This window comes from Labrus bergylta, chromosome 5 (assembly GCF_963930695.1).
Source record: "Labrus bergylta chromosome 5, fLabBer1.1, whole genome shotgun sequence".
Classification (NCBI taxonomy): Eukaryota; Metazoa; Chordata; class Actinopteri; order Labriformes; family Labridae; genus Labrus; species Labrus bergylta.
Genome location: NC_089199.1, coordinates 23,330,252 through 23,346,080, shown reverse-complemented (window position 1 = coordinate 23,346,080; position 15,829 = coordinate 23,330,252). Strand labels below are relative to the sequence as shown.

General features: G+C 42.9%; 1 protein-coding gene across 1 annotated transcript; it reads left to right on the top strand.

Moving 5' to 3' along the window:
- Positions 1-6,391: 6,391 nt before the first annotated feature.
- Positions 6,392-12,790, top strand: mych (myelocytomatosis oncogene homolog). The gene is made up of 3 exons (XM_020652145.3): positions 6,392-6,605; positions 8,209-8,767; positions 9,768-12,790. Exons 2-3 carry the CDS (start codon positions 8,224-8,226, stop codon positions 10,361-10,363), a joined length of 1,140 nt encoding a protein of 379 aa, XP_020507801.1. The 5' UTR covers positions 6,392-6,605; positions 8,209-8,223; the 3' UTR covers positions 10,364-12,790.
- Positions 12,791-15,829: the final 3,039 nt, after the last annotated feature.

The following is a 15,829-nucleotide window of genomic DNA, read 5'->3' as shown; positions in this document are numbered from 1 at the left end:
CCACCTGGTGTAACTCCTACATAATATATAACCTTGTGTGTCTCTCTTGGCTTTTCTTTGGTTGTATTTGCCGTCTTTTATCCGCTGTAAAACATCACCACTTCACATGTTCCTCTCAGACATCACCAAGGTTTCTATGAGACTCGCTGTACATGTTTTCATTTGGTTGATTGTATCTTTTCTACATCTCAAACTAAATATTTCTCCCAAAGTGGCGGCTCGTGTGTGTGGTCTTTCCTCTCTGTTCTCTGCAGGAGCCAGGTTGGGACGATCGCTCAGTATTTACAGTCACAGAGGAGATGTAGGTGGCACTCTTCTCTTTATTTTTTCAGCCATGATGGTAACAAGTGGTGTCGCCTGCTTCTGTTTATTGGACCTGGAAACATAAAATGCATCACTGGCTGTGGACATGTGTGTGATTTTTCTCAGGACAGATTTAAATACAGCTCTTCAAAACTTCAACACTAACATTCAGAGATTGTGTGTGTGTGTGTGTGTGTGTGTGTGTGTGTGTGTGTGTGTGTGTGTGTGTATGTATATGTGTGTAGGTCTGTCATTACACACTTTGGTGAGATCCTGTGGTGATGCTGTGAGCTGTAATTTCAGAGGAATGAAGAGAAGTCTAATCTCTTTCTCTGTGACCTCGCTCACCTTTGATAATGACAGAAAAATAAATCTCCTATAGTTTAATTTTGTCCCTTTTCCTCGTCTGTACCTGCAATTCAGGAGTGAGGACAAGATGTGTAACATTTGTGCAGTTCCAAAAACAAATAGTCTGACTCAAGAGGAGTCAGAAAACAAAGGCCAGTACTAGAGTGTGAGATCAACATACCCAGGGTACCTTCTGGTTATCTGGCTTTACTAATCTGGTTTTGAAAGTCTGATGGTTCGCCTTAAGTTGTACTTGTGTGTTTTTATGACCCTACATCAACTTCACTGAGTGGGCGATCCAACCCTAAAGACTGAAGCTAGACACACCGCAGTCCTTTGATTGGTCAAAAGAATCTTCACTTCTCGTGTGACAGCGGTAATAAAGGACGAACATAAAACGCGCCATGTTTAGTGTGGATTAGGAGAGAGTAATTTCAAGGCCATTTTTGTGTTTGGCAACTATTTTCAGTGCACAGCACGGCCCCACGGACGACCTCAGATGCAATACTTCCTAGGAATCAGTGATCTTTGTTGACTGTGTCACGTTCTTCTTCTTTGTTGGATTTATTGGCTGTCTACTGTGTTGCGCCGCTGTCATGTAGCGATGTGTAAGGGTACAGCTGGCTGTGGAAACGCAAGCAAGATCTGGGTTTACCATACCAAACTGTCCTGAACCAAACCGGACCGCTTGGTGGAAATGGGGCTTTAAGACAGGGGTGTCAGAGAGGAGGATGCTGTCTAAGTTGCATTGCATCTTGGACATTATCTCACACCCACTCCACTCCAAGACCCATCCCCCCATGAGGCACCACAGAACGCTACAGAAGGCGTGCCTGCCTGAGGCCATCAGATTCTTTAACTCCTCTGCTTGAGAGTCAGACATTGAGTCTGAAAATATCCTGGATTATCAACCTGGATTTATGTAACCTTGAAATTGTGTAATCTGTCTCACCGTGCAATCTGGCCGGAAACTGGTCAACAATTTGGTTCATATTGAGACTTATATACATACGCATACTACAATATCAATACTGTTTAAGTCCCGGCACTTAGCACATATCTTTTTATTCTAGTCCCACTTGGTACTTATGGCTTATTTTATTATCTCGATTCTACTTTATTTGTACATTCTTAAATTTATTTAGATAATTCCTACTGCTAGATTGTGTTCAAGAGCAACTGTAACAACCAAATTTCCCCTGATGATTAATAAAGTATTTCTGATTCTGAGACAGAGAGAGTCGTCAATGTATTGGAAAAAAAAACTTCTACACAAGCCTGTAACACAAAGTTGGTCCATCAACGCCTGGACCACAACCGGCCCTCTCACCAGAGTTTGAGAAACTCTTGGTTTAGTCTGTGTGTGTGTGTGTGTGTGTGTGTGCGTGCGTGTGTGTGTGTGTGTGTGTGTGTGTGTGTGTGTGCGTGTGTGTGTGTGTGTGTGTGTGTGTGTGTGTGTGTGTGTGTGTGTGTGTGTGTGTGTGTGTGAGCTCATCTGCTAATGTCTAATTAAAGCAGGCAGAGAGACGGGTAGCAGCAGCAGCCTGTCTGTCTGCACAGAGACACACTGCTGGATGAAGAGTCCTAATAAGGAGGAGATCACAGCGGTCGGCACACACACACACACACACACACACACACACACACACACTCACACACACACACACACTCACAGAGCGGTAATCCCATTCCCAGGCTGCATCCCCCCCTCCCCCCCGTGGTGTCTGCTGTGTGTGTGTTCCCATTAGCTTTCTAATGCCATCAAGTTCACTGGGCCAGTCAGTGACCCGGTCAGTCGTTTTGTTGGTCAGTCGGTTAATTAACCTTTGACCTCGTCGCTCAGTAATTGAACTGTGTACACAGGAGAGACACAGGAAAGAATGAAAGAATACCACCTCGTCCATATTTTGATGTCTAAATCAGTTTCAGCCTCACAATACGTCTAATATAAAGTCTTTACAGCAAAGAACGAGAATGGGCTTAAATATTTGACCCCATTTTAAGATATCTGACATGATACGATACCTTTGTAATAAAACATATTTTATCTTGTTCTAAGATCTCAGCTGTGATTCGACCCACATTAGAAACAAAGGTTACTTCAAGGTGGGGTCAAAAATGAGTTGACCCACTTTGAAAAAACCCCACTCTAAAATAGCTAAAATAATTTGACCTTGAAATATGTTTACACCCTGCCTCAAAATCAAAAACAATATTTAACTTCACTTTATGGATCTAAAGGCACTGAACTTAGGGGCACTGGTGGCGCAGTGGTTAGTGCGCGTGCCCCATGTATGGAGGCTGTGGTTCTCCAGGCGGATGGCCCAGGTTCAAATCTCATCTGCGGCTCCTTTCCCGCATGTCATTCCCCTCTCTCTCTCTCTATCCACTGTCCTATTTCTCCATTAAAGGCACAAAAAGCCCAAAAATAAATCTTAAAAAAAAAAAAAAATGGACTTCCAAGATTTTGCAGATGTCTCACCTTTCCCCTGAAATGAACTGAAGGAGAGGTGAGACGTCTTCAAGATCTTTAACCAAGTCCAGTATCCTTTGAAATTAGCTTCAAATTATCTTTACAATATTAAGCATGCTCTGTTCAGCTAGATGTTTTTTTTACAGCAGCAGTCACACACTATTTACTCCGCTGTAAAATATCAAATATTGTTTGACCCTTCTTCAAAGATCCCATAGTCTCCTCAGTCTGTGAAACCTACGGAGAAGCTTTGCATGATTTTCAGCTCAAAAACCTCCTCATTCATCTGATTCTGGCGTCTGTAAAAACCCTCGTTTCAGCCTCTACCTGACACGGTTCAAGTTTTAAAAAACGGGCCAAAATGTATTCCTGATGAAGCACAATTACGGACTTAATTTTGATGTTGATGAGGAATAATCTTGAGTCAACTCAAAGCTCGTTGTAGTGGAGATTTGTTTCTGAAAATAATCTAAATATAACTCATAACAAACATAATCAAAAGGCCACTGATGCATGCAAAAGGTTTGTGTTTCTGATGGTCTAGTTTGCAAAAAACGAAGAAAATCTTGGCTCCTGCTGCCTCTCTTGTGCTAGTAAAAAAAACAACAACCATAGGCCCAGGTGCATGCTGGTCCTCAACCTGCCCTCTTACCTTGATACCCTCGTGTGTGCAAAATATGAATCATGCAAATCTGAATTTACTAAAAGAATAACTAAAGAAAACATGATCAAAAATTGATTCTAAATGGGGGCGCTTGTAGCTTAGTGGTTGGTGTGTGCGCCCCATGTTTGGAGGCTAAAGTCTTCCAAGAGGGCAGCCCAGGTTTTAAAATCCAACCTGTGGCGCCTTTCCCACCTGATGTCCTGATTTCTGACTCTTTCCACTATCCTGACAAACATTTTCACTCGGCTAATGGCTGAAGATCATTTTGAAATCAAATTAAAGTCTGCTGTGTCTTCAACAAAAGTTTAAAAATAATTAAAAATGGAAGTGATGTTTTAATGCGGAGCTTTTTGGGGGGCTGAATTTATGTGAAATAATGAAGAAATCCCAGAATTAACCGGTTAGTCACAAATTAAACAAGTGAGTCAGTCAGCCTGGAGGTTTTAGTATTCAGAGCAGAAACCAGGCCAGTCTGCCAGTCGGCCTGTAGGTGGCACATTAACCCACTTATTCGCTGCCAGACCCCCCTGTCCTCTCTTTGTGTCTGCTGCTGAGAGAGCAAGATGTTCTGTTCTGCTGCCGTGATCCGCCCTACATCAGCTGCTACGCACAACAAACAAAAAAAAAAAACACACCACAATCCAAATGTGGAGCAGAACACTTTTTAAAGGTTTATTTTTTTAGTCTTACTGAGATCATTCTGCATTTTAACTCCCGTTTGTGGACATTGGGAGTGTATTTACACTCGGTCACAATTATTTCCATATGACAGACTCCCAACAAAGCTGCGATTATCCTGAAAAGTGCACAATGCATCAGGGAAAAAAGGCATGCACACATGACAATAAAAACACACAGGGGCTTTTATATTTACATGTATGAAGACACGCAGGGGAGTCATGGAGCTTAATACCAGCCTTTTGTTGTGTGTGAAACAAACCCCATGCATATTTAAGACATTTTTTACCATAATTAGCAAAGATTATTGTTGCAGGAAATGACAATAAACTCGTTCTGAATATTTAGGGTAGTGTGTCTTTTTATTTTATGTAACCTACATTTGTTGATGAGGACAGCAGATGACCAGCAGCTGCGCATGTGTAGGCTGAATATCAAAAAGGCGTGTGAGCGCATTTAAAGGGCTGGATATAAATCAATGTATATTGGTCGGTACTCGGTAGAAGACGGTGGGCTCCGGTTACAAGATTCCTTGCCGAGAACTCACGTGAACCGAGGCTGACTCGCGTTCTGATTGGCCGGTGCCCCTGCACGTGTCCGGCGAATCCTAGTCCGTTATGTAACGTGCAGAGCACACAAGAGGAGCGACAAGAGGCTGAGGAGGAGAAGGTGGAGGAAGAGGGAGGGCTGCGGTATCTATCTGCGAAGGGCTCTTTGGAGTTCATTCATCTTAATGCGCACTCCTTTCCACTATAATTACTTATATTTCAGTTAATTTGCTTTTTTTTTTTGTTTTAATTTCCCTATTCAAGTTTTACATTTATGTTCTAATAGATAGTACAAATAATGTGCAAAACTTCCCCCATAAAATTGCAGAAAACAAATCAAAAATAAATTAAAACAAATGTTTGCACACAATGTTAACCTCAAAATATGCAAATTGCATGACAAACATTTAATGCAAATATATTTACACATCAGGCTTACCATGTTGCAATAGTAATCTTTGCAATAAAACGGTAATAAACTTGCATAAACCGTCCAAAAGTTCAACCTGAGACAAGAGCCTAAAACTTCATTAAAGCCGGTTTTGTTTCGCGGCTGGCTCAGAAAGTTTATGGTTGTAGTAGTAGTAAGAGCCTAGTAAGGAGAGGAGGTGGAGCCGGGGTTAAATGGATGGATGGTGAAACTCCCCTGCAAGAGTTTGAACTGGAGGACAACGTGGCTTTGAAAGCATGCAGCCTGTCTTTCTGCCCGCCTGTCTGTCTCTCTGCTGTACTACTAAACACACTGCAGCCTCCAATGTCTTTAAACATGCCGTAAAAATACCAAACCCCCTTTGGTACCAGCTGCATTCCCAACTAATGACTTTAAAAGTTAGTATTTTTCTGAATATTGGCAACTGACCCTGAACGCAACGTTTACAAACTCATTTTTTTTTTTTAAATCTCGTTAAAATAAAATAAAAACAACAAAATAGGTCGATAAATGAAGCTGTATGTCGACTATGTTGCTCTCCGTAACTCTCATTAACATCCTGAAGCAGGACGGACAGACAGTCAGACAGACGAGCAGACAGACAGGCAGTGAGACACCCGGCATCTCCGCACAATCCACGTGTGTTCTGTCCCAACTTTTACCCGCCACCATTTTCCTGGAATCCCTGCCTTCCGCGGTATCACTCCGCCGAGAAGACAACATAGACCCTAACTTCGACGCGAAATTACTCAAATTTGCCGTCAGGCCCGTTTTTTCCGCCTTGACTTGTTCGAAACTGGGACTCACGAAGAATATAAAAACTACACAATTGAATGCCACGATCCAAATATTGTGCGTTTTAATGTTTTGGCGCGATTTCGGTGGTGGCGGAAGGACATCGGCGAGTGGCAGACTTATAAACCAAGCGACCCCCGACAGCCACACCTACTCTGTCTGCTCGTAGCAGGAGGAGAAGAAGAAGAAGGAGGGAGGCTGGAGATAAACACCATGCTGCCGTGCTCTAACTTTAATTTCACACGTAGAAAATTTCCCGTACGCAGACAGTGCTAGTGTGTTGCCTCTCCCTGTGGACTTTATTGGATATTTCCGGACTCTTCTTCTTCATTTTGAAAATCCCTGCGTCTATAAGGACAACTGAAGGTAACTTGGTGCATGATGCGGGTGAAATGGTTTTTGTATTTTTTACCTTATATTATCTAATTTACACATATGAGACGTTTACGTGCCCTCAATACTGCTCGTAAAATAGAGCTTTGGTCAATTTCATGAATTGACTCGTGCGTTAATGTTGTATTAACTGTTATAAAGAGAAGGGTGTCGGTGTTCACGTGGAGACTCTGCCTCGCTCAGCCCATGCGGGGTTTAAATGACCCTAACAGTGGGTCAGCCATTGAAACCACACGGACTTTGAGCTTTTCTATTACACTGAATTACCTTCTTTTTCCTCGTGCAGCTCTAAACTAAAAGAGACACGTGTCTTTTTTTGCATTTTTTATTTTTACTAAATATTTCACACTTGTCCAAAGTGTAAAATCAGGGCACATTGCGTTCCTTTCCAACACATTTAAGACACATTAACACGCACTTGGTAAAATCCCCACTCAGCACCATCATTTTGGAAAAGTGATATTTTTTTTTAAGACTCGTCACTCGGAGCTGTCATGTGCACGCGCTGTCCCCACGCGCTGCAGGTAGAAGGTGTCCATTCATGCGTTATAAACAGTGCGTAGGTGTTAAAGCCGAGTTGGGTTGGAAAACGTCAAAATAAACACTATTTAATGACTTTAATTTGAGTGTCTTGTCACATGCGCAGACTGGTTTGTGTTTAAAGTTATTTGAAAGGTTCGCCAGGCTGAGTCTTGAGTCTGTCTGCGCCACACACACACACACACACACACTGCTGCTTTGTTCTCACACACAGGCTTGCTATACATACCCATATATAAGCATGAGAGCCCGTTTATTATAGGATCCCCCCCCTCACAGAACACGACTTCCTCTTTGTCTGTTGACTTGTGGTCATGGTTGTGTGTTATTGTGACGCATTTTTTGCAGTTTATTAATTATAAGGTTTTACGACTTGAATGAGGGATTTGCTTGAGCAGCACTGGTTGATATTCCTCGAGGGCTGTTTAAACGACATCCACCCACCCCAGACTCTGTGTTGGGTACACTGGGTTGTGTGTCTTGATTTCCTGCATGCGAGTGTGAAACAGCAGCCGAGGTGTTGAGAGTTGCCTGACAAAGAAAAGAAGACAAACAAACTTTTCTCTGAAGGTTTTGTTTTCTGTGTCAGCAGGCAGCTGGGCTCCACCTGAGCCTGTTTTATTTTATTTTATTATCTTACTGAGAGAAAGAGGGGGGAGGGAAAATGTAAAGCGTGGAAAGAGGTGTAAAATTTCTTGCCCCGGTCTCTCCCAGCTGTTCCTGTGATGTCATGGGGGAGGGAGGGTGTTAAAATCTTTTCGGGTGATTTGCGCCCCTGGGGAGCGGGGTGGGCGGGGCTTGAGTGATGTAAACACAGATAAAAGGTGGCACACTGCCTTTTGGGCTCTCAGAGTGGAGAAACTGGTTTAAACTTTCACTACTACGCGTGTGGCTGCTGCTGCTGGGATTTACGCCACCGACACGCTGCTTCAACACACTACAGCCTCAGCTTCTCTGGATTTACTTTTCTCTTCTCAATCTACCTCTTACATTTTTTTAAACTTGGGGTGTTTTGCTGTTTGTTTTTTTATCACAGATTCTACCATTCATCATGTTGCAAAGCTTCGCTCAGTCGCAGGACTGGCTTTACTCTGAGCCGCTGCTATTTGACGATGATTTCTGCCAGAGTTTGATGAAGGACCTCCAGTCTTTGCCGACACCTCCTCAGTCCCCCCCAATGAAGCCCGGAGTCGGCGGCAGTAAGCCCCTGTCCAAGGAGGACCAGCTGAGTTACGTGTCGGACATCCTGCTGGAGGATCACGACATGCAGCTCAACTGGAACTGCGACTTCTTCCACTCGGGCGCCACAGAGAAGGAGGGCGAGCCCAGCCAGCCGTGCTCCCCGTTGGAGGAGAGTGGGGAGGACTGTCTGTGGCAGTGCCTCGCGTCCGACAAGAGCCTGGAGGAGAAGCTGGTCTCCACCATGCTCGGCTCCAGCCCGCTGCTGTCTGAAATCAACACCAACATCTTTGAGGAGATCGCCGGCTCCACACTCGACTGCCAGAACCTGATGGCCACTCAGGAGACGAGCGAGTCCACGTCGGACTACGGCTCCACCGGAGGAGAGTTTTCTACGTATTCATCCAGTGACTCTGGTGAGTTCAGATTTATACTTTTATTTACTTCTCATGCCCACCGCTCCTGTGAAAGTTAGCCCAACTGTTGAACATGTTTTGAGACTTCAACTAGTGAAATATTTTGGCAACTTTTAAGTTTGAAAAAATAAATCTGAAACGCTTTCTTCTTCTATAGATTTTTTAGTATTTATTTTTGTTTTTTGGCCTGCTTTAAAAATATCTCCTCGCCTTTATGGATGCTGTAGTTCTGATAATCATATCCGACCTCGTCCTCCTAGTGCAGCTTATCAGTATAAACAGACCTCACCCTGAGCTCGTTCCCTGGTGTTTCATTGATAATTCCCTGTTAATGTTTACTGTCACTGAGCCTAAACTCGTTCTTTGAAGTTGTCCTTATCTGCACGCCGGCCGCCCACCTGTAATCGGCGGGAGCGTTTTTTATGGCTCAGGGATGTAGTTTCGAGTGTGGGCGGGGCTTATCTGTTGACTGACACGATGAGATGAGAGGCTTTAGTGGAGAGAATCCACTTTAAGTGTGTGTGAGTCATGTTCAGCGGTTCCGTCTATTACCTCCTAATGAGTCATCTCAACCACTAAAGCCCTGTGGCATCCTGCGCTTTATAAACCAGAGAAGAAGCAATTGAATAATCTTTTAAGGGTTAGTCATTGCTTAAAATGAGAAGAATACCACAGATTTTTATTTTTTTTCGTTTTTGTGTGTGTATGTGTCTATTTTAACTCACATCAGAGCAGTGACACTTCTGTTTACACACCAACCTGCTACTCATTAACAGAGGGGAGGTTTCAAACTGTTTATGGTTGTTTATAGTAGAAAGTGTGTGTGTGTGTGTGTGTGTGTGTGTGTTTGTTCATGTGTACAGTGTCTACACTCTTGTTTTTGGTGTCAGCGCTCCTCTGAAATGTCAGTACGTCATCACACAAGTCGTAAGGTCGTACCAACAACAAGGTTGTACCAGAAAACTCATCTGACTTCTTCTTTTTCTCTTGTTTTCTCCAGAGGAGGAGATTGATGTGGTCACGGTGGTGCGCTGTCCCTCCAGCCCCTCCTCATTGGCTGCCCTGTCCGCCCGTCAGCAGAAGAAGGAAGAGGAGCAGAGGGCTCTTCAGCGCCACCACTTCGAGATCCAGCTGCAGCACAACTACGCCGCGCCGTGTCCCGCCTCGCCGCCACCTTCATCCTCGTCCACCAAGCGCACGAGAGGGAGCGAAAGCTCGTCGCGCTTCCACCACTCCTCTTCCCGCAGCTCGTCTTCCTCGTCCTCCTCGTCGCGGTACCATCACCACCACAGCCACCACCACCACTCCTCGTCCAAGAATTCAACAGAGACGGAGGACGAGGAGGAGCGGAGGAGGACGCACAACGTGATGGAGCGTCAGCGGCGGAACGAGCTGAAGAACTGCTTCATGCGCCTGCGAGATAACGTTCCCGAGCTGTCGCACAACGACAAGGCGTCCAAGGTCGTGATCCTGAAGAAGGCGAGGGACTGCATCTACGGCCTGGAAGACGAAGGCCACAGACTGCAATCCAAGAGGGACAGACTCAGAGCGAAACAGGAAGAGCTGAAAGCGAGACTGGAGCAGCTCCGCAGCTAATGGACCAATCACAGGCTGTGTTGTCTTGAGAGACTTTTCGGAGGGGCAGGGTGGGGGGGGATAAGGGAAGAGACTTTGTACAAAGAGGGTGGATAGGAAAGGTGGCGTTTCATGCTAGAAAGAGCGCACAAGTTTTCAAGACATTTCAAGGACTTAATTGTGACCATAACTTCTTCTGGACTGTATAGACTCAACAGTTGCCATAGAAACACACTCATTGCCTCAGATTTGATCATTCTCATGCCTTGACTGCTGACTGTTGTAGAGCGTAGGATTTAAAAAAGAAAGTTAAAACGAGAATGAAGAGAGCAGATATTTTTTACTTTCATCGGGCTGGACGCACTCTGAAGGGGAAACCCCCTCCCATTGTTCGCCAAATGGCAACGGGTGCAAGTGGAGTCAAATAACTGTCGGCCACATCAGCTCAGTAGTTGAATGAAACTTGAATAATGTGTTTTCAGGACGTCTTATAGCCATACTAACCAGTGATCCCTCCACTCTGACCCGTGTGTGATGATGGCCCTCGAGTTATTTCTTCAACTTCATCCTCATTTGATTCCAGTTTAATTCCAAATCTGATGGTTTTTTATTTTATTTTCTACGATCAGGAAAAATAGGTTTTCAGTGCGCGTCCAGCCCCGTTTGGCTTCAGGCGTACCTCGAGGCCCAACACCACTCTGTTATCAGGTTTAATGTGTGTTAAAGACATTACTGTATAGACCAGGTTCGATACTGTATGAATACCAATGCTCAGCCTCTGTTCAGTCCATCACCGGCTCACTTGCCTCAGTGTGTGTGTGTGTGTGTGTGTGTGTGTGTGTGTGTGTGTGTGTGTGTGTGTGTGTGTGTGTGTGTGTGTGTGTGTGTGTGTGTGTGTGTGTGTGTGTGTGTGTGTGTGTGTGTGTGTGTGTGTGTGTGTGTGTGTGTATAACTCACTGTGTGATTAAAGTGTGCATCATGAATTAACTGTTCCAAGCTCTAAAGTAGCCATATTAAAAAAACAGCATTCAGGTTCTGAGGAGGCTGAAACTGGACGGTGGACTGAACAGCGAGCTGCGCTAAAGTAGCAAAATCAGCCAAAGTCGGTGCGGATAAGAAAAAAAAAAAAACCTCTGGACAACGTTTTGCATGTTTTACAGAGTGACAGGCGGAGATTTTATTGAAAGGTGTCTGGTTTGGAGACGGCAAATACTGTGACATTTAGTTCCTTTGCTCCAAAATAAAAAAAAAAGAAGCAATTTTTCTAAGTGTAAAATTAACTTTTTCATGATGTGTGACTACAAACCCAGAGGAGTTTCCTCCAGTGTAACAGTGATTGATTACTCAGTGGCCCTAGCTTCTCAAATGTTCTCGATTCTTTGGGATTGTCTCTAAACTTTTTTAAAAAAATGAGCCACCTTTTCTTTGTGCACACCCGCAAATGAAACAGGTTGAATCTCCTGAATGTACCCGAGGGCCACTGACTAAATACTTCCCATTTGTAAAGATCGACGACCCGTCGCGTTGTGCCATTTTGTGCCCCGTTATTAAGCTGTTTGGTCACAGGGATGCAAAATAGGCGCCGGAGAACTCAGTTTAACCAAGTGATATTAAAGGTTGTTAATATTTAAAGTTGGTGGTATCTATTGAAATGTAAACTCGTACGCGTTCACCAGGAGCCTGTTGTGTCCTCATGCTATCAGGTGTTTGGTTGAGCTTGTACTTTGGGCTGGATCTGAAGTGTGAAAATAACCAATATGGCCAATATTATCCATTTAATGTGCTGTTTGTAATGAAATGTGCAAATGGAAAAGAAACGTTTTCTCATTTGTGTCAAATGTCTTAAAAGTGCATCCTGAATATTATAACGTTTTATTTTGAAATCATAACAAGAGTTCTTCCTCTTCAGTCTGGCTGTACTTGAACAGACCCGCTTCGTTGGGAGTAAAGAGAGTGGAGGTGTTTTTTTTGGTGTTTTATGGTAAAAACCTGTTCTGCCTTGAAATGTGTTCTGTTCAGGACTCCTCGTTTCGTTCGGTCGGTCACGTCGCCGTCTTGTTAAAACCTCGATATCTTCCAGCGAGAGCTAGATCCCGTTTTTGTAGCTTCTAGGCTTTTTTCTTCCAGATGTCTTCACCTTTTTTTTGTAGTCCGATACCGCCATCTTTTTATAAATGTCCAGAGGTTTTAACAAGACAGAAGGCGTGACTTAGTTGTATTTTTATTCTTAGCATGATAAAACCTACCTCCACCTGGCTGCAGTCTGGCCTGTAATGTTTTTTTGTAAAGATTTATTTGTTATGAAAATGTAAATATTTTTGTTATTGTATCATAAATTATTTTTGACTTTTTTTTTTCTTTGTTCATTTGAATTTGAGGATTTTAAAGAAATGTTATTCTTTACCAAGCAGCACTTTTTTTATTGATGTAATTAAAGATTGAATGAGAGCTGAGAAGTCTGCGTCGCTTTGTTTGCATGCACCACACACTCAGAAACACAAGTCTGTGAACCTAACCTGGTCAGGAGCAGGTTTTCTTCAATGAACCCTGAGTTTCTCTCTGTCTCCTCCCTCTTTCAGAGCCAGAAACGCCGTTTAATTTCCTCATTCTTTCATTCAGTCCGTATCACGCCCGTGTTAGTGAAGATACACCACTTGTTTGAATAAAAATCCAGGTTGTGATTTAATATGATATGTTAGGGTGGCATTACTACAGCGTATAAGACAAACTATTTTATCGAACATGGCGTCTTTTAGTCGATCCTCGGTATGAAGAAGCTGCATTACTCTGCAGGGAATTAGAGGCTAGGCTACATTAACGGTGGGAGATCTTCATTTAGGGTTAATTAATAAACTAAACGGGATAAAGGTGAGAGGACATTTAGCCTGTGTGTGAATACAGCTTTATGTTGAGGATAAAGTTAATGCACATTCAAATATACTCTGAATTAAGTTAACTATAAATCTATATGAGCCTATTATGTTCTTATTTCATTTTGAGCTGTTTAAAAATAGCTTTTCTTCTGCTGGATTACATCTTAATGAAAATAAATTGTAGGTTTAATAGGCCTACAATTCCACCAGATTTGACCTGCAATAGGCCTATAATAATTCTGATTAAATATTAAATTAATAGACTTTACGCGCTGACGCGAGCAGCTGTTTTCTCTTACACTACTCCTCTCTCCTTTACCGCTGCAGCAGTGTTCCTTTTTTTCCCATCTTAAAACCTGTTCATGTTCTCCGTATGTCCGCATGAAGATATGCTATATTTCTGAATGGTTAAAGTATGGGGATCTCTTTTTTTGTCACCTGTTGCCATGGTGAATCGTAGTATCGGGGCTCCATTCATGTTGGCTTTTTTTTATCGTGGTGCACGCGCTGAACACCGAGTGGACCCACTCAGAGTTGATTTAACAAACTCAAATCTGCTGATCTGGAACCGAAAACTCAGAGTTTCCCATCTGAGAATAAATCAACTCAGAGCTCAGGGTCAGACTGAGGGTTTGTTGAATCTTCGTCCCAGGAGTGAGAACACACAGTGACATGAATGTGGCATGAAAACAATCAGCTGTATAAACTTTTATGAGTCAAACATGAGTGAAAACGATCAAGCTCAGAGAAGGATATCCATCGACTTCCTACTACAGTGGAAATCAGTTCAAAGTCTCAGAAGATTTAAAGCTCTTAGCCAGAAATTTTAGGAAAATATACAAAAAAAAAAGAAAATAGCTTCACAAGCTTAAAAAAATCATTACCTCACAACTTTGAAATACTCCTGCCAAGGTTTATTGGATAATGTTCAAAAAGTGAAAATATAAACCTTCACATAAAATGTCAAAATATCAAAATAGGAGCCTGAACTTGAAGGTTTGATGGTTCATTTTAAACCCATCTTTGTAGCAGCACAAATGACCTCAAGTGCGATGAACAAAATGTATTTATGCTATCATAAACTCTCAGTGATTTATATATTTAGATGGAGGGAAAACTTTTCTAGTTTGACTAAATGTCTCCTTTTTTTGTTTGTTTTGACTTCTTGGCAAGCCAGCTAGGTAATGCTAAGTCTCGCATTGGTGTCGTTGAGATGTGAAGGGTTTAGTTCACCTCATTATAGATCGCTTGTTGGATGAAGCTCTTCCAGTTGGACAAAATGTGTCTCTTTTCCTTTTTTTTAACCTTTAACCTAACAGCTATAGCTAATGAAGAAAGCCACCGCCTTGAGAAAAAGTGCAGCGCCTTCTCTTCTGAGCACTCTTTTATGTGTAAGTTAAAAATCTTTCAACTTTTCAGAAAAGAGTTCTTTTCCAAATGTCTGATATTCCCCGCAGTTTTGCCGCCTCCAAATCGTGTCTTGTACTCACGTCGTCTTTGCTCCGTGTCTGATCGGGAACTAAACGAACTCAAGTATAAATCACGTAACGGAGCCGTGTCGGTCATACAGCGGCCGTTGTCAACAGGCTGTTGTCATGGAGACAGGACGGACGTGAAGCGCTTTTCTTCTCAGTGCACAAACGCTTCATGCTAACACGTCGTGTATTTTTTAGTTTAAATATTTGTCGAGTTGTTATACTATCTGAATGTCGGCATCAAGGGTTAGACTGTTCACTGTTGCCTAGCAACACGTGAAGCCCTGTAGGCTTCATTTATGGTTGTACAGAAATACAGAAATAATCATCCAGATTCTAAATCCCAAATATAAAACATGTTTAAAATTTCCATAAGCTGCTCAGGAGGTTCTGAAGCTGGATTTTTTGGTACTTTCTCAGACGATTGTTGTCAAGAGATCTATCAGGTAGAAACTGGTCTCTACTGGTAAATTATATTCTAAATTCAAGGTCAGTCCTATCTCCTCTCTCAAGCTGGAAGAGTTTCTCTTTTCTTCTGTTGAATCAGTTTGGGATTAAACTTCCCGATTATCAAGCAGCACCATTTCTAAAAAGTCAAACTTCAAAAGTTGAGTAAATTAGATTCTGAACTTTCAGCGAGAACCCTTCATCACTCGCTCTGTATAACAACACTTTCCCTCACTCACCTGTCACCGCAGCAGCCCCTCCCAGATGTGCAGATACTCTAGTGTGTTTTCTCAGGGGCAAAGTGTGCAGCAGCAGGTAAGGTGTGTTGTGCAACCTGAGCTCAGTACATGTGTCTGAGTGTGCATGTGGAACAGGTGGACATGTGCCAGACAGGTGTGTGTTACACTCTCCACAGTATCTGTGTTATCTGGTTCCGAGTGGAGTGTGGGTGTTGTTTCTTTGAATTCACTTCTGGAACTTCTGTTAACTCCATCAAAGTCAGCGGCCAAAAACCTTCAGCGTTAAATGATTTACTGCATTATCAGCTGAGTTCATCCTCTGAACTCTTCAGGCATAACTAGAATATGTTTCAGAAAGATCCAAGCTCGACATCCATAATGACACAAAACAGATGTCACAATGAACAACACATTAGAGAGAATGGAAAATATTCAACCGACTGAAACGTGATA

What these genes read in the sequence shown, in the direction of transcription:
- mych (XM_020652145.3), top strand. Translation starts at nt 8,224, where the DNA reads ATGTTGCAAAGCTTCGCTCAGTCGCAGGACTGGCTTTACTCTGAGCCG. An exon ending in GTATTCATCCAGTGACTCTG is followed by an intron (nt 8,768 to 9,767) that starts GTGAGTTCAGAT and finishes TGTTTTCTCCAG; the next exon opens with AGGAGGAGATTGATGTGGTC.